Genomic DNA, 23,580 nt, shown 5'->3' with positions numbered 1-23,580 from the left:
AACTCCTAGATGATCTTGGTGAAACGAGTAGGAAAATTTTTGTTTTCTGCAACGTTCCCCAACAGTGGGATCATGAGCTAGGTCTATGCGTAGTTCTTCTTGCGCGAGTAGAACACAATTTGTTGTGGGCGTAGATTTGTCAACTTTCTTGCCGTTACTAGTCCTTTCTTGCTTCAGCGGTATTGTGGGATGAAGCGGCCCGGACCAACCTTACACGTACGCTTACGTGAGACCGGTTCCACCGACTAACATGCACTAGTTGCATAAGGTGGCTGGCGGGTGTCTGTCTCTCCTACTTTAGTTGGAGCGGAATCGATGAACAGGGTCCTTATGAAGGGTAAATAGAAGTTGACAAATCACGTTGTGGCTTTAACGTAGGTAAGAAAACGTTCTTGCTAGAACCCTAATTCAGCCACGTAAAACTTGCAACAACAATTAGAGGCCGTCTAACTTATTTTTGCAGCAAGTGGTTTGTGATATGATATGGCCAAAGTTGTGATGAATGATGAATGATCTATATGTGATGTATGAGATGTTCATGCTATTGTAATAGGAATCACGACTTGCATGTCGATGAGTATGACAACCGGCAGGAGCCATAGGAGTTGTCTTTATTCTTTTATATGACCTGCGTGTCATCAAGAAACGCCATGTAATTACTTTACTTTATTGCTAAACGCGTTAGCCATAGTAGTAGAAGTAATAGTTGGCGAGCAACTTCATGGAGACACGATGATGGAGATCATGGTGTCAAGCCGGTGACAAGATGATCATGGAGCCCCAAGATGGAGATCAAAGGAGCTGTGTGATATTGGCCATATCATGTCACATTTATTATTTGATTGCATGTGATGTTTATCATGTTTTGCATCTTGTTTACTTAGAACGACGGTAGTAAATAAGATGATCCCTCACAATAAAATTCAAGAAGTGTTCCCCCTAACTGTGCACCGTTGCGACAGTTCGCTGTTTCAAAACACCACGTGATGATCGGGTGTTTTATTCAGACGTTCACATACAACGGGTGTAAGACAGATTTACACATGCAAACACTTAGGTTGACTTGACGAGCCTAGCATGTACAGACATGGCCTCGGAACACAGAAGACCGAAAGGTCGAGCATGAGTCGTATAGAAGATACGATCAACATGAAGATGTTCACCGATGTTGACTAGTCCGTCTCACGTGATGATCGGACACGGTCTAGTTTAACTCGGATCATGTAATACTTAGATGACTAGAGGGATGTCTAATCTAAGTGGGAGTTCACTAATAATTTGATTAGTTGAACTTAATTATCATGAACTTAGTCTAAAATCTTTGCAATATGTCTTGTAGATCAAATGGCCAACGTAGTCCTCAACTTCAACGCGTTCCTAGAGAAAACTAAGCTGAAAGACAATGGCAACAACTATACAGACTGGGTCCGGAACCTGAGGATCATCCTCATAGCTGCCAAGAAAGATTATGTCCTACAAGCACCGCTTGGTGACGCACCCGTTCTCCCTGCAGAACAAGATGTTATGAACGCTTGGCAGGCACGTTTCGATGACTACTCCCTCGTTCAGTGCGGCATGCTTTACAGCCTAGAGCCGGGGCTCCAAAAGCGTTTTGAGAGACATGGAGCATATGAGATGTTCGAAGAGCTGAAAATGGTTTTCCAAGCTCATGCCTGGGTCGAGAGATATGAAGTCTCCGACAAATTCTTCAGCTGTAAGATGGAGGAAAACAGTTCTGTCAGTGAGCACATACTCACTATGTCTGGGTTGCATAACCGCTTGACTCAGCTAGGAGTTAATCTCCCGGATGATGCGGTCATTGACAGAATCCTCCAGTCGCTTCCACCAAGCTACAAGAGCTTTGTGATGAACTTCAATATGCAGGGGATGGAAAAGACCATTCCTGAAGTATTTGCTATGCTGAAATCAGCGGAGGTAGAAGTCAGGAAGGAACATCAAGTGTTGATGATCAATAAAACCACTAAGTTCAAGAAAGGCAAGGGTAAAAAGAGCTTCAAGAAGGACGGCAAGGAGGTTGCCGCGCCCGGCAAGCAAGCTGCCGGGAAGAAGCCAAAGAATGGACCCAAGCCCGAGACTGAGTGCTTTTATTGCAAGGGCAGCGGTCACTGGAAGCGGAACTGCCCTAAGTACTTAGCGGATAAGAAGGCCGGCAAAACCAAAGGTATATGTGATATACATGTAATTGATGTGTACCTTGCTAGTGCCCGTAGTGGCTCCTGGGTATTTGATACCGGTGCAGTTGCTCACATTTGTAACTCAAAGCAGGGGCTGCGGAATAAGCGGAAACTGGCAAAGGACGAGGTGACGATGCGCGTCGGGAATGGTTCCAAGGTCAATGTGATCGCCGTCGGCATGCTACCTCTGCATCTCCCTTCGGGATTAGTTTTAAACCTTAATAATTGTTATTTAGTGCCAGCTTTGAGCATGAACATTGTATCGGGATCTCGTTTAATTCGAGATGGCTACTCTTTTAAATCTGAGAATAATGGTTGTTCCATTTTTATGAGAGATATGTTTTATGGTCATGCTCCTATGGTGAATGGTTTATTCTTTATGAATCTCGAACGTGATGCTACACATGTTCATAATGTGAGTACCAAAAGAAGTAAAGTTGATAATGATAGTCCCACATACTTGTGGCACTGCCGCCTTGGTCACATAGGTGTCAAACGCATGAAGAAGCTCCATGCTGATGGACTTTTAGAGTCTCTTGATTATGAATCATTTTACACGTGCGAACCATGCCTTATGGGTAAAATGACCAAGACTCCGTTCTCAGGAACAATGGAGCGAGCAACCGACTTATTGGAAATCATACATACCGATGTGTGCGGTCCAATGAGTGTTGAGGCTCGCGGTGGCTATCGTTATGTTCTCACCCTCACTGATGATTTAAGTAGGTATGGGTATATCTACTTAATGAAACACAAGTCTGAAACCTTTGAAAAGTTCAAGGAATTTCAGAGTGAGGTTGAAAATCAACGTGACAGGAAAATCAAGTTTCTACGATCAGATCGTGGAGGAGAATACTTGAGTCATGAGTTTGGGGCACACTTAAGAAAATGTGGAATAGTTTCACAACTCACGCCGCCTGGAACACCTCAGCGTAATGGTGTGTCCGAACGTCGTAATCGCACTCTGTTAGATATGGTGCGATCTATGATGTCTCTTACCGATTTACCGCTTTCTTTTTGGGGCTATGCTTTAGAGACTGTTGCATTCACTTTAAATAGGGCTCCGTCGAAATCCGTTGAGACGACACCGTATGAATTATGGTTTGGGAAGAAACCTAAGCTGTCGTTTCTAAAAGTTTGGGGATGCGATGCTTATGTCAAGAAACTTCAACCTGAAAAGCTCGAACCCAAATCGGAAAAATGCGTCTTCATAGGGTACCCAAAAGAAACTATTGGGTACACCTTCTACCTCAGATCCGAAGGCAAGATCTTTGTTGCCAAGAATGGGTCCTTTCTGGAGAAAGAGTTTCTCTCGAAAGAAGTAAGTGGGAGGAAAGTAGAGCTTGATGAAGTATTGCCTCTTGAACCGGAAAATGGCGCAACTCAAGAAAATGTTCCTGAGGTGCCTGCACCGACTAGAGAGGAAGTTAATGAAAATGATCAAGATACTTCTGATCAAGCTCCTACTGAAATTCGAAGGTCCACAAGGACACGTTCCGCACCAGAGTGGTACGGCAACCCTGTCTTGGAAATCATGTTGTTGGACAACGGTGAACCTTCGAACTATGAAGAAGCGATGGCGGGACCAGATTCCGACAAATGGCTAGAAGCCATGAAATCCGAGATAGGATCCATGTATGAGAACGAAGTATGGACTTTGACTGACTTGCCCGTTGAACGGCGAGCCATAGAAAATAAATGGATCTTTAAGAGGAAGACAGACGCGGATGGTAATGTGACCATCTATAAAGCTCGGCTTGTCGCTAAGGGTTATCGACAAGTTCAAGGGGTTGACTACGATGAGACTTTCTCACCGGTAGCGAAGCTAAAGTCCGTCCGAATCATGTTAGCAATTGCCGCGTTCTTTGATTACGAAATATGGCAAATGGACGTCAAAACGGCATTCCTTAATGGTTTCCTTAAGAAAGAATTGTATATGATGCAGCCGGAAGGTTTTGTCGATCCTAAGAATGCTGACAAAGTGTGCAAGCTCCAACGCTCGATTTATGGGCTGGTGCAAGCATCTCGGAGTTGGAACATTCGCTTTGATGAGATGATCAAAGCGTTTGGGTTTACACAGACTTATGGAGAAGCCTGCGTTTACAAGAAAGTGAGTGGGAGCTCTGTAGCATTTCTCATATTATATGTAGATGACATACTCTTGATGGGAAATGATATAGAACTCTTGGACAGCATCAAGGCCTACTTGAATAAAAGTTTTTCAATGAAGGACCTTGGAGAAGCTGCTTATATATTAGGCATCAAAATCTATAGAGATAGATCAAGACGCCTCATGGGTCTTTCACAAAGCACATACCTTGATAAGATATTGAAGAAGTTCAATATGGATCAATCCAAGAAAGGGTTCTTGCCTGTGTTACAAGGTGTGAAATTGAGCTCAGCTCAATGTCCGACCACGGCAGAAGATATAGAAGAGATGAGCGTCATCCCCTATGCCTCAGCCATAGGTTCTATTATGTATGCCATGCTGTGTACCAGACCTGATGTAAACCTTGCCGTAAGTTTGGTAGGAAGGTACCAAAGTAATCCCGGCAAGGAACACTGGACAGCGGTCAAGAATATCCTGAAGTACCTGAAAAGGACTAAGGAAATGTTTCTCGTTTATGGAGGTGACGAAGAGCTCGTCGTAAAGGGTTATGTCGATGCTAGCTTCGACACAGATCTGGATGACTCTAAGTCACAAACCGGATACGTGTATATTTTGAATGGTGGGGCAGTAAGCTGGTGCAGTTGCAAGCAAAGCGTCGTGGCGGGATCTACATGTGAAGCGGAGTACATGGCAGCCTCGGAGGCAGCACATGAAGCAATATGGGTGAAGGAGTTCATCACCGACCTAGGAGTCATACCCAATGCGTCGGGGCCGATCAAGCTCTTCTGTGACAACACTGGAGCTATTGCACTTGCTAAGGAGCCCAGGTTTCACAAGAAGACAAGGCACATCAAGCGTCGCTTCAACTCCATTCGTGAAAATGTTCAAGATGGAGACATAGAGATTTGTAAAGTACATACGGACCTGAATGTAGCAGATCCGTTGACTAAACCTCTCCCTAGAGCAAAACATGATCAACACCAGAATTCCATGGGTGTTCGATTCATCACAATGTAACTAGATTATTGACTCTAGTGCAAGTGGGAGACTGTTGGAAATATGCCCTAGAGGCAATAATAAAAGCATTATTATATTTCCTTGTTCATGATAATTGTCTTTATTCATGCTATAATTGTGTTATCCGGAAATCGTAATACATGTGTGAATAACAGACATCAACATGTCCCTAGTGAGCCTCTAGTTGACTAGCTCGTTGATCAACAGATAGTCATGGTTTCCTGACTATGGACACTGGATGTCATTGATAACGAGATCACATCATTAGGAGAATGATGTGATGGACAAGACCCAATCCTAAACATAGCACAAGATCGTATAGTTCGTTTGCTAGAGTTTTCCAATGTCAAGTATCTTTTCCTTAGACCATGAGATCGTGTAACTCCCGGATACCGTAGGAGTGCTTTGGGTATGCCAAACGTCACAACGTAACTGGGTGACTATAAAGGTAGACTACGGGCATCTCCGAAAGTGTCTGTTGGGTGACATGGATCAAGACTGGGATTTGTCACTCCGTATGACGGAGAGGTATCACTGGGCCCACTCGGTAATGCATCATCATAATGAGCTCAGAGTGACCAAGTGTCTGGTCACGGGATCATGCATTACGGTACGAGTAAAGTGACTTGCTGGTAACGAGATTGAACGAGGTATTGGGATACCACGATCGAATCTCGGGCAAGTAACATATCGATAGACAAAGGGAATAGCGTACGGGGTTGATTGAATCCTCGACATCGTGGTTCATCCGATGAGATCATCGTGGAGCATGTGGGAGCCAACATGGGTATCCAGATCCCGCTGTTGGTTATTGACCGGAGAGTCGTCTCGGTCATGTCTGCTTGTCTCCCGAACCCGTAGGGTCTACACACTTAAGGTTCGGTTACGCTAGGGTTGTAGGGATATGTATATGCAGTAACCCGAATGTTGTTCGGAGTCCCGGATGAGATCCCGGACGTCACGAGGAGTTCCGGAATGGTCCGGAGGTAAAGATTTATATATGGGAAGTCCTGTTTCGGGCATCGGGACAAGTTTCGGGGTTATCGGTATTGTACCGGGACCACCGGAAGGGTCCCGGGGGTCCACCGGGTGGGTCCACCTGCCCCGGGGGGCCACATGGGCTGCAAGGGGGTGCGCCTTGGCCTAATGGGCCAAGGGCACCAGCCCCACATAGGCCCATGCGCCTAGGGTTTAAGGGGACAAGAGTCCTAGGAGGGTAAGGCACCTCCTAGGTGCCTTGGGGGGGAGGGAAACCTCCCCTTGGCCGCCGGCCATAGGAGATTGGATCTCCTAGGCTGCGCACCACCCCCCCTTGGCACCCCTATATATAGTGGGGGAGAGGAGGGACTTCATACCTGAACGTCTCGGCCTTTGGTTGCCTCCTTCTCCTTCCCCAACACCTCCTCCACCTCCATAGTGCTTAGCGAAGCTCTGTCGGAGTACTGCAGCTCCATCAACACCACGCCGTCGTGCTGCTGCTGGTGCCATCTCCCTCAACCTCTCCTCCCTCCCTTGCTGGATCAAGAAGAGGAGACGTGGCTGTTCCGTACGTGTGTTGAACGCGGAGGTGCCGTCCGTTCGGCGCTGGTCATCGGTGATTTGGATCACGTCGAGTACGACTACATCATCACCGTTCCTTTGAACGCTTCCGCTCGCGATCTACAAAGGTATGTAGATGCATCTAATCACTCGTTGCTAGATGAACTCCTAGATGATCTTGGTGAAACGAGTAGGAAAATTTTTGTTTTCTGCAACGTTCCCCAACAGTAAGACTTGCGGCTCAAGGCATCAGCCATTACATTAGCCTTGCCGGGGGTATAGGATATACCCACGTCAAAGTCTGCAACAGTCTCCATCCATCTCTGCTGGCGGAGGTTCAGATCTGGCTGAGTAAACAGATACTTCAGACTTTGGTGGTCGGTGAAGATCTCGCAACGATTACCGAGAAGGTAATGTCGCCACTGCTTCAGTGCATGAATGACAGCAGCAAGCTCGAGGTCGTGAACTGGGTAGTTTTCTTCGTGAGGGCGCAGTTGACGAGAGGCATAAGCAACCACTCTGCGCTCTTGCATTAGGACACAGCCTAATCCTTGACGGGAAGCGTCGCAGTAAATGACGAAGTCCTTCTTAGTATCAGGTGGAGCAAGCACGGGGGCAGAGGTCAACTTGTCTTTGAGCGCCTGAAAACTTTCCTGACACTTGTCTGTCCATTCGAACTTGACACCCTTATGCAACAGATTAGTCAGAGGCCTGGCAATCTTGGAGAAGTTCTCGACGAATCGACGGCAATAGCTGGCAAGACCGAGAAAACTTCGGACTTGCTTGACGTTCTTCGGAGGAGTCCAATCGAGAATAGCCTGAACTCGTTCAGGGTTGACGGCAATACCATCCTTGGAGATAACATGCCCAAGATAGGTTACTTCGGGGAGCCAGAATTCACACTTGGAATACTTAGCATACAGTTGATGTTCTCGAAGGTTCTCCAGCACAAGACGCAAATGTCCAGCATGTTCTTCCTCGTTCTTGGAAAATACAAGGATATCGTCCATATAAACCACGACGAACTTGTCGAGGTAATCCATGAATATATAATTCATCAGACGAGAGAAGGTGGCAGGAGCACTCGTTAAGCCGAATGACATGACGGTGTACTCGTATGACCCATACCGAGTCACGAAGGCGGTTTTTGGGATGTCCTCCTCACGAACACGGATCTGGTGGTAACCCAACCTCAAGTCAAGTTTGGAGAACACTGATGAGCCAGCCAGTTGATCATAAAGATCATTGATCCAAGGAAGAGGATATTTATTCTGAATGGTAGCTTGGTTTATAGGACGGTAGTCTTGGACTAATCGGTTTGTCCCATCCTTCTTCTTAACAAAGAGAGAAGGTGCTCCCCAAGGAGAGCAACTTGGGCGAATGAAGCCTTTGATAAGAGATTTGTCGATTTCCTCCTTAAGCTCAATGAGTTCATGCGGCGGCATCTTGTAGGGTCGTTTAGCTATAGGGGTAGTGCCGGGTTTCAAGTCGATGATGAATTCGACAGCTCTAGCAGGGGGAATCCCCGGAAGTTCTTCTGGGAAGACATCTTGGAATTCACGAACGACGGGAATGTTTTCAATGCCCTTGAGTGGTGCAACGTTCAATGCATTCAAGGCATAAAGACGTGCCTCGGCGTTCTGAACTAGATGAGCTTGGTAAGCAATTATTTCATCAAAAGGGTGTAGCAGATGGACGACCTTAGTGGCGCAAACTATAGAAGCAGTATGCGCTTTCAACCAATCCATTCCCAAAATGAGGTCAATGCTACAGGACTTTAGTACGATGGGGGAGGCAAGGAATTCCAGTCCTTCAATTTCAACGGGAACGTTGTGACTAACCATAGAGGTTTGACACTGGCCCGCAGGAGTGTGTACCACAATCGCAGTGTTCATCTCTTCGTATTTAATGCCATGCATGAATGCAAACTCAGCTGATAAGAATGAATGTGATGCTCCTGTATCAAATAAAACAGATGCTGGTATGGAATTTACGAGGAGTGTACCCATCACGGTAGCAGGCTGGTCTAGAACTTCATTGAGATCAACGTGGTTGGCATGAACACGACCATAAGACTTGGTACTGTTGTTGCGGGACTGGTTGCTTCCACGGCCAGTTGTTGGAAGGGCCAGTTGATTCTGGTTCTGGTTGCATTCCCTAGCACGGTGCCCTGGTTGCCCACACCTGAAGCACAATCCATTATTGGGAGTGGGAACAGGAGCTTGTGGTGGTGGAGCTGGAAGTCTTGGCTGCCTAGTTGGAGGAGCAGGCAGACGAGGTGCAGCATAGGTCTGCCTTGGGGTGGGTGCATTCGGCTGGTACATGCTGTTGGGAATCCATATCGTGCGCTTCTGCGAGGACGGGCCCGAAGAAGAGCCCGTGTCACGGTTGCGCCTGTGAGAGCCCTGGTATTCCTGCAGACCAGTTTCGACATTGATGGCCTTGTTCACCAGGGTGGTGAAATCAGGGAAGTCATGCACTAGAAGTGCGAGCTTGATGTCAGCTTGAAGGCCATCACGGAACTTCTTCTGTCTGCGTGCATCAGTTGCAATGTCTTCTTCAGCATAGCAGGACAAGTCAAGAAACTCCCGCTGATAAGCTTCAACAGTCTTGTTGCCTTGGGTGAGGTTGCGAAACTCGCGCTTCTTACGGTCCATGACTCCCTGAGGAATGAAGCGAGCACGGAAGGCATCTTGGAAGTCTGGCCAGGTGATGATTGTTCCAGCTGGCAGAGTACGCCTGTGGCTGTCCCACCATTGAGCTGCGGGTCCTTTCAGGAAGAAGGAAGCAAAGGTGACATAGCTGGCAGGGGCTACATCAGCAGACTCCATCTCATAGGTGATGTCACAGAGCCAGTCATCAGCATCCAGAGGCTGAGTTGAGCTGCGGTACACGGTTGGGTTGAGGCGCATGAAATCCTGCAGAGTCACTTGGGTTGGCTGCTGGTTCATATTGGGGCGAGGAAACCGAGCCATAATATTCTCCATGAACTGACGATTCAGCTCAAACTGTTGCATCATCCCAGCCATGTACTCAGGCGGTGGTGGGGCGTTGCCACCACGACCACGACCACCTGGTCTAACCATCCTGCTAATATTTAACAGGGGTAGTTCAGCATTGAGAAATTTGCAAAAAACAAGAATCATTCATGATGAAACATGCACAATGAAAGCAGCACGATAGATACTACATAGTAGTCGGCATATCTTACAAAAGAGATCATGCATAGAGTTCGTTACACAGAGTTCGGTACATAGGCTAAGACATCATAGGCGGCACACAGGCTCGCGGCGAATGCATCTAACACTAACAAGCAAGTCTACATCAGTCCCACACGGTACTGTGGAGGTAGGTGTAGCCCGACAGCTGGTAGTGACACAAAGGGAAGACCTCCACGCGAGTAGCCTGGGGTCCGCGGATACTCTGGTGCGGAACCCGATGCGCAGGTGGCAGGAGAGGACCAAGTGCAGGAGAGTATCCTCCCACATCTGGCCAGCCGACGCCCTAGGGCATCACGGTCCTGGCAGGGTAGATCGCAGAACGCGACAGATCACCAGATCGGACGGAGGGGTGCAACATCGTCAGAGCACGATACAGGTGCTGACGGGTGGTGTACAACTCGTGGCGAAGAGCTCGGTTAGCTCTATCCAGCCCATCAGCATGCAGAACTAGGTTCTGATGGTAGAAGGGCTCTCGGGTGACAGTGGAGTAGGCCGCAGTGTAGTATCCCTCCGCACCAACATCGGATGCGATAGCAATGTGCCTGAAGGGGGAGGTGTCCAACTCCTGATACTCTCCACGAAGACGTGTCAGAGCAGCATAAGCAGCATCGTGGACCGCCATATCGATAGTCACTCCAACACCATGAGCAGTGTGCAGCACAGTAGAGGAGTCATACTCCCGAGAGTAGAGGTGGACGATGGCACGGTACTGCTCCTGGTTGAAGTCCTGATACTCCTCATAGACGGTGTACTCAGGGTGCCAGCGATAACCCAGATAGGTCATCATCTCAACCAACACAGCAGGTGATCCTGTGGCACCAATGGCCGTCGTGTGGCGCATGACCTGCCTCGTGGGTTCCATATGAAAACAAAGATGTTTTCACAGGAGTCAAACGACAATGTGGATAATGTTCAAATACTACTCTAAAGAATAACTAGGTCTTATCCAACTTTGGGGTGAACATGGTCCGGGATCCTAGTGCTAGAGTTAGTAAAAATCGTTTAACCCGAGTAGGAGAGAGTTCAGAGTCCCAGAGTAAGGATCGAGGAGTAAAAGATCCTAATACCACCCAGATGGCGACGTGGGCCCGTATGGCAAACAACCATGTTAGTAAAAGTTTTTATGATGTCTAGACTCAACTTCGGCCAAGGAGTGTGGAAGGGGGATCCCTATAGGCAGTCGGCTCTGGTACCAACTTGTGGCGCCCCTGATTTGACCGTACACTAATCATGCACGCAAATGTGTACGATCAAGATCAAGGACTCATGGGTAGATATCACAACACAACTCTACAAATAAAATAAGTCATACAAGCATCATATTACAAGCCAGGGGCCTCGAGGGCTCGAATACAAGAGCTCGATCATAGACGAGTCAGCGGAAGCAACAATATCTGAGTATAGACATAAGTTAAACAAGTTTGCCTTAAGAAGGCTAACACAAACTGGGATACAGATCGAAAGAGGCGCAGGCCCCCTGCCTGGGATCCTCCTAAACTACTCCTGGTCGTCGTCAGCGGGCAGCACGTAGTAGTAGGCACCTCCGGTGTAGTAGGAGTCGTCGTCGACGGTGGCGTCTGGATCCTGGGCTCCAACATCTGGTTGCGACAACCAGGTAGAAGGGATAGGGGGATAAGAGGGAGAAAGCAACCGTGAGTACTCATCCAAAGTACTCGCAAGCAAGGAGCTACACTACATATGCATGGGTAAATGTGTAAAGGGCCATATCGGTGGACTGAACTGCAGAAAGCCAGAATAAGAGGGGGGATAGCTACTCCTGTCGAAGACTACGCTTCTGGCCACCTCCATCTTGCAGCGTGTAGAAGAGAGTAGACTGAAGTCCTCCAAGTAGCATCGCATAGCATAACCCTAACCGATGATCCTCCCCTCGTCGCCCTGTGAGAGAGCGATCACCGGTTGTATCTGGCACTTGGAAGGGTGTGTTTTATTAAGTATCCGGTTCTAGTTGTCATAAGGTCAAGGTACAACTCCAAGTCGTCCTGTTACCGAAGATCACGACTATTCGAATAGATTAACTTCCCTGCAGGGGTGCACCACATAACCCAACACGCTCGATCCCATTTGGCCGAACACACTTTTCTGGGTCATGCCCGGCCTCGGAAGATCAACACGTCGCAGCCCTACTTAGGCACAACAGAGAGGTCAGCACGCCGGTCTAAATCCTATGGCGCAGGGGTCTGGGCCCATCGCCCTTTGCACACCTGCACGTTGCGAACACGGCCGGAAGCAGACCTAGCCTAGTAGGCGTTCCAGTCCAATCCGCGCGCGCCACTCAGTCGCTGACGTCACGAAGGCTTCGGCTGATACCACGACGTCGAGTGCCCATAACTGTCCCCGCGTAGATGGTTAGTGCGTATAGGCCAGTGGCCAGACTCAGATCAAATACCAAGATCTCGTTAAGCGTGTTATTTTGAAATAACCGCGAACGCCGACCAGGGCCAGGCCCACCTCTCTACTAGGTGGTCTCAACCTGCCCTGTCGCTTCGCCACAAAGATCCACACAGAGGGCCGTCGGGAAAGTATGTCCTTCCAGCCCCCAATTCGTGAATCAACTGCGGGTACTCCTCGAGCCAACCCGACTTTGGTCATCACATGTATCATGTATAAAGTATATAGTATATATCCGTGATCACCTCCCAAGTGATCACGGCCCGATAGTATAGCATGGCAGACGGACAAGAATGTAGGGCCACTGATGATAAACTAGCATCCTATACTAAGCATTAGGATTGCAGGTAAAGGTAACAACAGTAGTAGCAAGGACAGGCTATGCATCAGGATAGGATGAACGAAAAGCAGTAACATGCTACACTACTCTAATGCAAGCAGTATAGAGAAGAGTAGGCGATATCTGGTGATCAAAGGGGGGGCTTGCCTGGTTGCTCTGGCAAGAGAGAGGGGTCGTCAACACCGTAGTCGTACTGGGTAGCAGCAGCGTCGGTCTCGGTGTCTAGCGAGAGAAGAGGGGGAAGAAACAATAAATATAATGCAAACAAATGCATGACGATGCATGACATGACAAAGCGTGGTGCTAGGTGTGCCCTAACGCGGTACGAGGTGGTACCGGTGAAGGGGGAAAACATCCGGGAAAGTATCCCCGGTGTTTCGCGTTTTCGGGCAGAGTAGTCGGAGGGGGAAAGTTACGAGTTCGATAGGTTAGGGAGGTGTGGCGGACGAACGGGTTGCGTATCCGGAATCGTCTCGTCGTTCTGAGCAACTTTCATGTACAAAGTATTTTCATCCGAGTTACGGATTAAAAGATATGATTTTCTAAAGATTTAAATCATTTTCTGATTTTAATTATATATTTAATTCCAACATTATCCAAAACAGTGTGTGGTGACGTAAGCATGACATCAGAGTGATGTCAGCAGGTCAATTGGTCGGTTGACCAGTCAAACCAGACAGGTGGGTCCAGTGGGACCCACATGTCATTGTCAGGGGCATTAACAGGGGGTTTAGACTAACTAAACAGGTTAATTAGAGGGTGGGACCCAGCAGTTAGTGAGAGAATAGGGTTTTAATTAGCTAACTATTTAGTTAACCAATTATTCTTTTTATTTATTTCGTTTATTGAAGTGGGGCCTATAGGTCAGTGAGATAGGGGCGGCCCAGTCAGCAGTTGACCCAGTCAACAGGTCAACAGGGGGCCCTGGGCCCACCAGTCAGTGGCCCAGGTGGTGGGACCCGCGGTGCCAGGTCAGCAGGGCTGGCCCTCGCCGCCGGCGACCAAAAGCACGGCGCAGACCCGCCGGAGTTCGCCGGAAATTGCGCACAGGGCACGGATCCGCGCGCTCCTGGGCTCGTTCGAACGAGCGCGCAGAGGCGCATCTAGTGGGGGCGGTGGCGTGGCAGGAGGAGGGCCGCAGCGTCACCGGTGACGAGCGGGGCGGACGCCGGCGTTCGGCCTCGAGAGGGAAACGGCGCTGCGACACGGCAGCAAGTACCCTAAACGGCCAGGAGGCCTCTACGGGCGCGTGCGAGCACGACAGGCATGAGCCCGGGACCAAATGGTCACCGGACGGCTGCCGGCGACGGGCGCGTGCGGCGATGCGTTCGGGTGTTCATCGAGCTAGGGGCTAGCGGCCACGGAGCAGTGCGCGAGCGGGTGCGTTGGGTTCCTGGGGGCACCAGGAACAAGATGCCGTGCTCAGGCGAGCACGACGGAGAGTACGGCCACGACGGCGAGGCGATCCGCGGCGACGGGCTCTCGGGTACTTCGGCGGCAGCTGGCTAGGGCGCACGAGAGAGAGAGAGAGAGGAGGGAGCAGCGGCTCATCGAGTGGCGCACACGATGGCCCTTGGGGGTTTAGTAGCTGCAGGGGCGCGGCCGGAGTCGGTGAAGAACAGCGGCAGAGTTTGTCGGAGCAGAGGAAGACGAAGGCGGCGTCAGGGCGTTGCGGTGGCTCCGGTCTCCAACGGGGAGCACCAGTCGAAGCAGCGGACGACGGCGGCCCTTGGAGACACCGTGGGGCGGCGAGGTGGGCACGGTGGCCGTGGCTAGGCCGGAGCCATGGCGGCGGTGGTGCTCGGTTACAGAGGGGAACGAGGGGGAGCGCGGTGGATCTAAGGGGGGAGGCGCGGGGACCGAGGGGAGAGTGGGGCGAGTGGGAGGAGAGACCGAGGGGGCGCGGCGTGGCGACCTTATCCCCTCGTCGTCGCCGGCGAGAGGGTGAGGCGGGGACGCGCCCCTGTTCCGACCCGGGTCGGGGGAACAGGGAAGGGAGGCGGCAGGGGGAGGCGGGCCGGTTCGGCCGGATGGGGCAGGTGGGTTAGCTGGGCCAGATGGCCCAGGGGGGTTTGGGGGGTTTTCCTTTCTCTTTCCTTTTTTTCTTTTCTGTTTTATTTCATTTTAAAGTATTTAGTCTTTTACTAAAAATGTGTTTTCTGCACCATAATTACCTTTGTAATATTTGGCGTCCACCGAACATTTTTGTTTCAATTTTGAAAACTTTTATTGTCGACCTTAATTTTAAGTTTGAATTTGACGCGTTTTCGAATTATTCCGAGATTAGTAATAGTAATCGCAGATGACATGGCATCATTAGGAAAGTTTTACTGTAGCCAAATCATCCGGGCGTTACAATCCATATCCTTTTTGTGAGAGAGATCCTACGGGTATGTGTTCTTGAAGAAAGCTTTGATGAAAGATCTTTTCAAGAGTTCTACCAAATGCCTTTGTTTTGCTCTGTTACTCTTGAAGGTGTGCATTTCCTAAATGATTAAAAGTCACTTGATAACCTTCAACCACTTGGCTCGGAGTTCGCCTACTTTGTAAAGATGTACCCTTTGTGAGGGCTCAGAGTTTTTGAAATATCAGGTGCTCCCGAAGGAGCTCGGCCATTGGATCGAGCTCTCGCAATTTTGCAGAAAACTCCGCAAGAGTCCAGTAATTATGTGCAAGTTTAGCAGCTCCATCCCTAACCCTTCATCTGAGATCCAACGACCCACGTGGGCTTGTATGACCGGAGCACAGGAGGCTTGGGAGCACCTGATATTGCCCATGTTACTGTCGAGAACTAGTCAAATTTTAGAGCATCTCCAGCAGCTTTCCAAAAAACCTTCCCCTATAAATGCTTATTGGGGCTCTCGTAATAAATTTATTGGGTTTGAAAGGTGTGTAGCCGCAGCATATCCCCAATACAACTTCACATATACTCCCTCCGTTCCGAATTACTTGTCGCGGGTATGGATGTATCTAGATGTATTTTAGTTCTAGATCCATTTCTGCGACGAGTAATTTGGAACGGTGGGAGTACTTAGCCTGTATCCCCTCTCTCTACAATGGTCGGCGGTGAGGCAGGCATCTGGCTGCGGGCGTGCCGTGGCATGAAGTCTCGGGTGGTTGGCTCCCGCCAATGTCAATTTGGTTATTAGGGGAAGATGAGAAGTTTTTTAGGTGATCACCAAAAAACATTTGGGTAGATGGGAGCTGCTGCAGATGCTCTTAGATGACTATACATGTCCAAATCCAATATTCAAAATGGACAACTGAAACAAACAAACAAACAAACAAACAAACAAACAAAAAGTCTGGATGTGTTCATGATATAATTATGTTATTTTAAGCTTCTTTGGCACATGCAGAGTAGATATGTTTATAGTAGTACAAGTCAACAGTTGCTTCATATTTTGAAAATAAGAAGAACAAATTGTCTTATAATTGTTTAGCAATGCCACTCAAAGTTGCACTTGCCGGCCATGGATCCAGCTGAAAGGAACAACCGGTAACTGCTTCGCCCTGCCCTGAGCTCGCTCCTCCAGCTTCCTGAACCTTGGTCCCAGTGAGCAGAGGAAATCCTGAGCCCGCCTCCCTTCCCCGGACAGCCCAGTGAGGTTGGCCACGTTCCACCTCTGGACCAGGAAGTCGAGGATGTCGGCGTAGTCCATGGCGGTGTAGACGCCCAGCCGTTGAGCCACCGCGCTGAAGTGCTCAAACAGGTTGTCGTCCTGCCCGTCGTACATCAAGTGGGCGGGCATCGTGACCTTCTTCCTCATCATGGCGGCGAAGGCCAGCACCGTGTAGTCGGGGTCGACCTCGAAGAGCTTCTCCACAATCTTGGTGTAGGCCGTCTCATGGCGCTTCTCGTCGGCCGCGATGGTGCCACATATCTGAGCCAGCTTCAGGTCCCCGTACTTCCTGGCGTGCCTTGCAGTGTTGCCGTGAGATATGAAGGTTGCCCTCTCTTGGAAAGATGTGTAGATGTAACCCTCATATGGGTTGCCCTCGGTTTTTGGATCCTACAAGAAGAGCACAAGGTAACTTACAACAACAAAATGGCACTCCATTCAACTAGCAAGTGTATGCATATGTTGACAAATTGTGGGTCTTTCCCCATTCGGGACATAATTGTAATCCTTGTGATTAATTTTGTGAACCAATTATAAAAATAAATAAATACAGCAAGGGTCCCAAATGTTATTCGACAATAGCAATTTTGTTACCTTCCCTTCTTTGACAGCAAAAAGGAAGCAAGAAAAATGGAGGTTGAGATAAAAAAGGAAATTCAGGAATCAGACACCAAGTGCGTGCTTACCATTCCAGCACCAAGGAGATACTGTATGGTCTTCTCAATCTGCCTCATATCAACCCTCCCAGTGAGGTACATGTACTTGTTCATGAGATCACCGTGCCTGTTCTCCTCGGCCGTCCATGCCCTCGTCCAGACAGCCCAGCTGGCTGGACTGGTGCCAGTATCGTCGCCGACACCGCCATCGAGAATATTGAGCATTGTCTGGTAAGTAGGGAGTGCTTCCTCAGTGACCATGTCTCCAACCAGACAGACCAAGTAGTCATCCGGGATCTCCTTGGCCCGTTCCCTCAACTCCTTGACTTCATCATAGAATCCATCCGAGGAAGGGTCTGGTAGGTAGTCCTGCGGCTGCCATGATTTCTCTACTGGCTTCAACAGGACCAGGATGTTTTCCTCTGCCCAGCGTTCCAATGAATCGAAAATTTCCTTCTTTTCAGGTGGGAATGGTTGCGTGAATCGGACTTGAGTGGAGGCCTTTTTGGGAGTTCCAACCCTTCGTAAGCAGACAAAGTAACTTATAATGCACAAGAGTAATGGGAAAATGGGTAATATAACACAACTAAATAATCAGATTAAAGCTCGAAAAAGAAAGACTATCCAGATTGATGAAAGACCTAGTATGTTTTTACTCCCAGCAAATTTACACTAGTTCATGCAAATTCAAGAGCTTGTGAGCTGTGCCAATGGGTCCAAAACTAAGTGCTAATTTCCATGAAATAAATCATCGATGCTACTCAGATACTCTTTTCGAGCAGCATGGCATGCTATTTGCAACTACATGCAAGAGGAAAACGTAATGAGCTCAAGCACGTAACTTCATTACACTAGTACTTCACGCCTTTTGAATGCCATGGCCTGCAGGTGAGTGATCTGGCCTCCACGACTACAGAACCGAGCAGGAGACCAGCAAAAAAATGCAAATAACACCCAATCTGCTTCTCACAATCATTCAACTAACAAAATAAAAAAAAGGGGCATACACAAAAGTTGCATGCCATGCAACTGAACTGTAGGATTTAAACATACATCTGTCCAAAGACAACAAAGCAAAAAAACACTGTATGCAAGAAATAATAGCTCGCTCCGTAAACAAAACAAAACAAAAATAGAAGAGAAAACTACTTGTCAATAACCAAATCAGCTTGAAATAAGGCATAGAGTGAAAATTTCTCAAAACTCGACTCTTCAATATCCACAAGTACATTAAAGCAAGATTACGATGATAAAAGCATCAGCAAACAGATAAATGACCGAAAACAAATGAACATATTCTTTTATGACCAAATTCAGTTCAATCTAGGGAACCTACAGGAAGCCCGTTGGAAAAATCAAAGATTCATTCATTCCCAAGACAGAATAACCACTCGCCATCTCTGGTGTCCAAGTAGCAAAATATCAGCTCAACCAAGATCACGGAGCCGACACAAGCACTCCGAGCAAGATTCAAGAACAGAACAGGAATATATAACCAACCACAAAGTTTTTGCATGATGAAGAGGAAGAGCAGAACTCACTTGGCCTTGGAAGCCGTGGCCACCACTGTGAATTTCCTCCTCAGGCAAGAAGACACTAAAGGTGCATGGAAGGTGCCGCAGGAAGGCATGTATGCCATTAGATACATCAACTTATCAATCCACCAACACCACTTTCAACGCTGAGTTTAGAGTTTGGCAATACTTTGATTCTGCCCACACTTACGTACAAGCTGAGGTGGGAGGTAGAGTGAGCAGTTGGACTGGAGTACTAGTAGTCGGACTAGTACTAGTACTAAATGGAGGAGAGGAGACTGATTTCATTTTGTTTTTCTTGTTACTTCTGACCTGACGGCTTGTGCAAGGTTTTCAACCTCTTTTTGTTGCACTGAAAAAGAAACAGTTCCTACGGGATTAAAGTTAGTTGAGTCCCAAATACGCCAATATATATTCCTCTAGCGTGGGGGGAAAATACGCCCTTCAGAAATTTGAATACAAGCTCTTGAAACACAAAGATATCTAGTATGATAGAGTAACCTACAGGTAGGTGCAGAAATAAATAGTACTCCCTCCGTTCCACAATGTTGTGCATATAGATTTTTTTGAAAGTCATACTTAGCAAACTTTGACCAAGTTTATAGAGAAAACTATCTATATTTCAAATACCAAACATGTACATTATGAAAATATAGCTCATGATGTATCCAACGATATGTATTTGGTATTCTAGATGTACCTATTTTTCTCTATAAATATGGTCAAAGTTTGTAAATTTTGACTTTTCAAAAATATATACGCACTACATTGTGGAACGGAGGGAGTAAGAAGTATCCAAATCCTGTAGAATGCAAATAAAATTTTCACAAACATGAACAGAAAATAATAATTTGTGCTAAAATCCGACAATAGAACATAAATTTGAGTATATTCTAAATTTTCTTGTTTGGAGCGTCTCTCTATGCTTTTCCGAATTCAAATTGAACATTGAGTTTTTTTTGTAGACTATCTAACCAGCCATAAGTCATTGTAATTTAGAATCTACATGTTTTATGAGCATAATACATCGTATTATAATGCTGAATTGCGTTTAATGTGAAAATAAATTAGGCAGATGTTGCAGTTCGACCAGACCCAGCGTACATTCGTTTGGAGTACGAGTTCAATCTCTATCCAAGAATCGCATTTGAAACAAAACAACTGCAGGAATCATTTGGTAATCATCATAATTAAAATATGCCTGCAAACACATGAAGATCAATATTTGATTTGCATTCAATCTATTGCCGGTCCAGCCTAGATAAGAGTAGAGTGACCAATGTTCACACAACCTTTGCACAGTGGGACGTATTCTTAGGATGCTTACACATACATTCACTGAAATAGTGTGATGCGTGCTTGCAGGTTGCTTGAGAAGCCAAAAATGGTCACCTCTACACACCAACATACGCTTGCGTTCGCCTCCTGCTTGCACCTGCATCAAGAATGCATGATCAGAAACCACTTGGTCCAACCAGACATAAACTCTGTGTGTGCTTTTTTAGTACTAATGTTTCCTTTTCTACCAATTTGGCAATAATTCGCTTATGATGGTTTTAGCTCACCACCATAATGCGTGAAAATTTGGGGACCAAATACTTAACCCAGCAAATACCTAAATATGGAATTGGTTGGCCTAGGTGAATTTCACTTGTTCTTGAGCTGCTATGAGCATCGTTTGCAACAGTTTTATAACTACCCTTGGGCATTCTGTGCAACAATTTTTTTCTTCCTAGGATCCACCAGTAGCTAATTCATTAGCAGAGCTTCATGGATCGTACATCAACAGCCATTGGGGATATATGCAGGAGTACATGTTTATTTCATCAACAGCATACCGGATTACTTGCTAATTACGAGTACTCCGGAGTACTGTACATGCTACTGGATTGAATCATACATCAACAGCAAACAGACTACAGCCCAGCACTCAGCAGCAACAGGGAACAACACACAGCGGTTGCCCGAGGCGAGCAGGAACCGACGGACGTCGCGGGAAGACGATCAGCGAGCACATGACATCGACAGCACCTGTGTGTTGTCGAGGAGGAGGAGGAGAAATTCACCACGGCTGGACCGCAGCTGCTCCTCTTCTCTTTCACCTGGTCAGGGACTGTGGGAGGTGAGCGAGCGCCCGACCGATCCTAAGCCGGAGATGCGAGGGAATGAGTCCACGGGGAGAGTGGTGGGGTAGCGGAAGGTGAGCGGTGGTGGCGGCGCCTCACGAGGGCCACGCGAGCACCCATTTGCCCACCGCCGCCAAACGGGGCAAAGAGTTTCGCAATTTTCTTTCGAGAGTATGTACCAAATATTCACTTGTCGTATATCATATCTCAACGGATTGACGTAATTTTTCTACCGCATGGACAATGCTATATCCGCGGGTTTCTTTTAGTTTTTCTTTTCTTTCTTAGAGCATCTTCACTCGCGCTTTCAATATGCCCCTCGCGGCTTTTTTTAAGCGTCGGTATCGAAAAATCGGTCCAGTCGCGTCCCAGGGCCTTGTTTATCGCCAGTTTGGGCCGAAATAATAGCCGGCGAACCCGAGCCGAACCCAAACCCCCGGGGGTCTCCGTTTCCCTCCATTCCTCCCTCCCTTCTGCCCCTCTTCTCCCGCCATTCTCCTCCATCTTCCCTCCATCCGCCCGCCACCGCCGAAGTACACGACCCCTCATGCTGCTACCGCTATCGATGCCACCCAACCGAAGCAGAGGAAGCCGAGGGCGCCGCCGTCCAAATCACCGGGCATGTCGAACGCCGACTGGAAGGCGGAGGCTCAGTGCCGGGAGGCTGTCAGCACCAACCGGCAGAACATGCTCAACGCCAAGAGGGCCCGGGATAGGGCGGCGACGGAGCAGGCGAAGGCGTCTCGTGCGGCGGAGCAAGAAGAGGTGTCTCGCGCGGAGATGATGAATCCACCCGGCGGCCACGGCCTGCACGCTCCCTGGAGCCAACAGAGCGTCGGGTCGCCGGCCGGCTTCTCGCCGTCGACACACCCCTGGGGGTGCGCGCCCTCGACTGGCTACGCCGACGGCGACGCACACGGCGGGTTCAACCCCAACATCACCTTCCCGCATGGCTACCCGCCCAGCGCACGCCCTCACCGCATTCGCCGCCGTCCAGTACCCCCTGTCGGCGTCCTGGGAACGGGGGTACCCAGACTTGCTTGCTTGTGGCCCAGGGCGTGGCTCCACCAACGGTCTGGTACGTTCCATCTTCACCAGCAAGCACCCAAGACCCTCGCGAGGCGGACGACGCCAAGACCTCCTCCGGGGCGGCCTCGCTAGGCTGACTCCTGAGGAGCGGAGATATCTATGCAAGTAGGGATGGCAATTTTATCCACGGATCTGGTTACCCATGGATACCCGACCCAGTTGGGCAAGGGTATGGGGCGCATTTCTGCCCATGGGTTCATGGATATGGATACCCACGAACAGTCGGGTTGGGCATGGTTATATTTTGTGCTCCATGGATATCCAATGGATACCTGTATGACATGTGGGGCCATATGCCAGTGACAGTAGAAAGAGCGAATCAATGGGAAATGGAAGGCAATATGCAACTGGTACCATAAGTTATATGCTACAGAATCAACCTCTGATATGTCACACTTGAGGGCTCATTGTATTACTTGTTGCCTACTTTTGCATGTAGTTTATGTTGTCATTTGTGAGTGAATGATGATGAGTTAATTTGACCTTTGGGAAGGCTTCATGCTGACTTTTCTATGCCCAAGGAGCTTCGTGGGTATGTGGGTATCCAGCGGGTTTGGGCATGGGCACAAGTTGTGCCCATGGATAATTTGGTAGATGGGCAGAGGGTAGGAAGATGGGTCATGGGTTGGATGTGGACCAGCTCCACCCGCCCCAAACCCGACCCATTGCCATCCCTATATGCAAGGTGCACCTTGCGAGGTCCACGTGACGTGAGCCATGACGACGAAGGCCAGGCGGGCGCCAGCGGACACAAGATGCCAGTTTCCTATTTGGTGCTAAGGAAGCAGGCACATGCGAGGAATCATGAGGCATCAGACAAAGATTTTCATATCGGTGCAACAAGATCAAGACCAGCAGGACGGCAGAACGGAGGTCACCCCGGAGCCCACGGCGGCGTCACCACCAGAGCCTTTGGCAGGCGAAGACCACCTTTTGTCAGGATAACTTGTATTAGTTGTCTCCCTTCGAAATTGACCGTCTTGGGATCCCTTCCCGCCTAAACATTTGGGAAGAGGACCAGGGCCTCTATAAATAGGGCTATCCACTACCGTAGTCAAGGATCGTCTCATGTGAATCGGATCCACTCCACCAAGGCTATTTCACCAGCTCATCGAGCTCAAGAACACCTCTCCTCATAAGGCTGTTTGTCCACTGTATTAGTTCATCCTCAGCCCTCGAGGCAATCCACCACACCACACTGGAGTAGGGTATTACACCACAACGGTGACCCGAACCAGTATAAACTTTCGTGTCACTTGTTCCTTGGGTTCGGCGAGTTAGGCCTAGAGATCGTTGCATGAGTGAGCGAGGGAGAGAGAGATCTTCGTGCGCACCCCAGTGTTTGAACCTCAAGGGTTTGCCGGAACCCACAATCCGACATTTGGCGCACCAGGTAGGGGTGCGCTGAAGCCCTTCTTCCGTTGATTCGTGCTCGACTGCTCCACCACATCCATGTCTAACGCTCACCGAGCCAGTGCTGAGCGTCGGGCCGCCCTCGCTGCCGGCGTCGCTCAGACGGCGCCCGTTAGCGGACCTCTCCGCCGTTCTCCGTCACCCGCTGCCAATGCCGTCACCGGCCCGACGGCTAACGAGCAGCAGGTCTCATCGCTGCACCCCTCCGTGCCGCGGGACGAACGCACCGCCACCCCGTCGCTGACTCCAGCCGGCTCGTCATCCCACACTCGTGTCACGCCTGCGGACGCGCAGGCCGCGCTTCTCA

General features: G+C 48.8%; 1 protein-coding gene across 3 annotated transcripts; it reads right to left on the bottom strand.

Moving 5' to 3' along the window:
• Window positions 1-16,141: 16,141 nt before the first annotated feature.
• Window positions 16,142-20,829, bottom strand: LOC119302360 (stearoyl-[acyl-carrier-protein] 9-desaturase 5, chloroplastic-like). 3 transcript variants are annotated; one of them, XM_037579399.1, is made up of 5 exons: window positions 20,712-20,823; window positions 19,979-20,080; window positions 18,652-18,997; window positions 17,141-17,630; window positions 16,142-16,844 (listed from the first exon to the last, which is right to left on the bottom strand). In XM_037579399.1, exons 3-5 carry the CDS (start codon window positions 18,756-18,758, stop codon window positions 16,284-16,286), a joined length of 1,158 nt encoding a protein of 385 aa, XP_037435296.1. In that variant the 5' UTR covers window positions 18,759-18,997; window positions 19,979-20,080; window positions 20,712-20,823; the 3' UTR covers window positions 16,142-16,283. The 3 variants fall into 3 exon arrangements, with proteins under 3 accessions (XP_037435296.1, XP_037435295.1, XP_037435294.1); XM_037579398.1 differs by having other exon boundaries at window positions 19,979-20,829; XM_037579397.1 differs by lacking the exons at window positions 19,979-20,080; window positions 20,712-20,823 and having other exon boundaries at window positions 18,652-19,184.
• Window positions 20,830-23,580: the final 2,751 nt, after the last annotated feature.

This window comes from Triticum dicoccoides, chromosome 5A (assembly GCF_002162155.2).
Source record: "Triticum dicoccoides isolate Atlit2015 ecotype Zavitan chromosome 5A, WEW_v2.0, whole genome shotgun sequence".
Taxonomy (NCBI): Eukaryota; Viridiplantae; Streptophyta; class Magnoliopsida; order Poales; family Poaceae; genus Triticum; species Triticum dicoccoides.
This window is presented reverse-complemented; position numbering and strand designations above follow the sequence as displayed.

Bases quoted from the DNA above. Each gene is read 5' to 3' on its own strand.
- LOC119302360 (XM_037579398.1), bottom strand. From the start codon at position 18,758: ATGTATCTAATGGCATACATGCCTTCCTGCGGCACCTTCCATGCACCT. The intron at 17,631-18,651 runs GTGAGTTCTGCT...CTGCTTACGAAG, and splicing joins GCCACGGCTTCCAAGGCCAA to GGTTGGAACTCCCAAAAAGG. The intron at 16,845-17,140 runs GTAAGCACGCAC...CTCTTCTTGTAG, and splicing joins ATCTCCTTGGTGCTGGAATG to GATCCAAAAACCGAGGGCAA.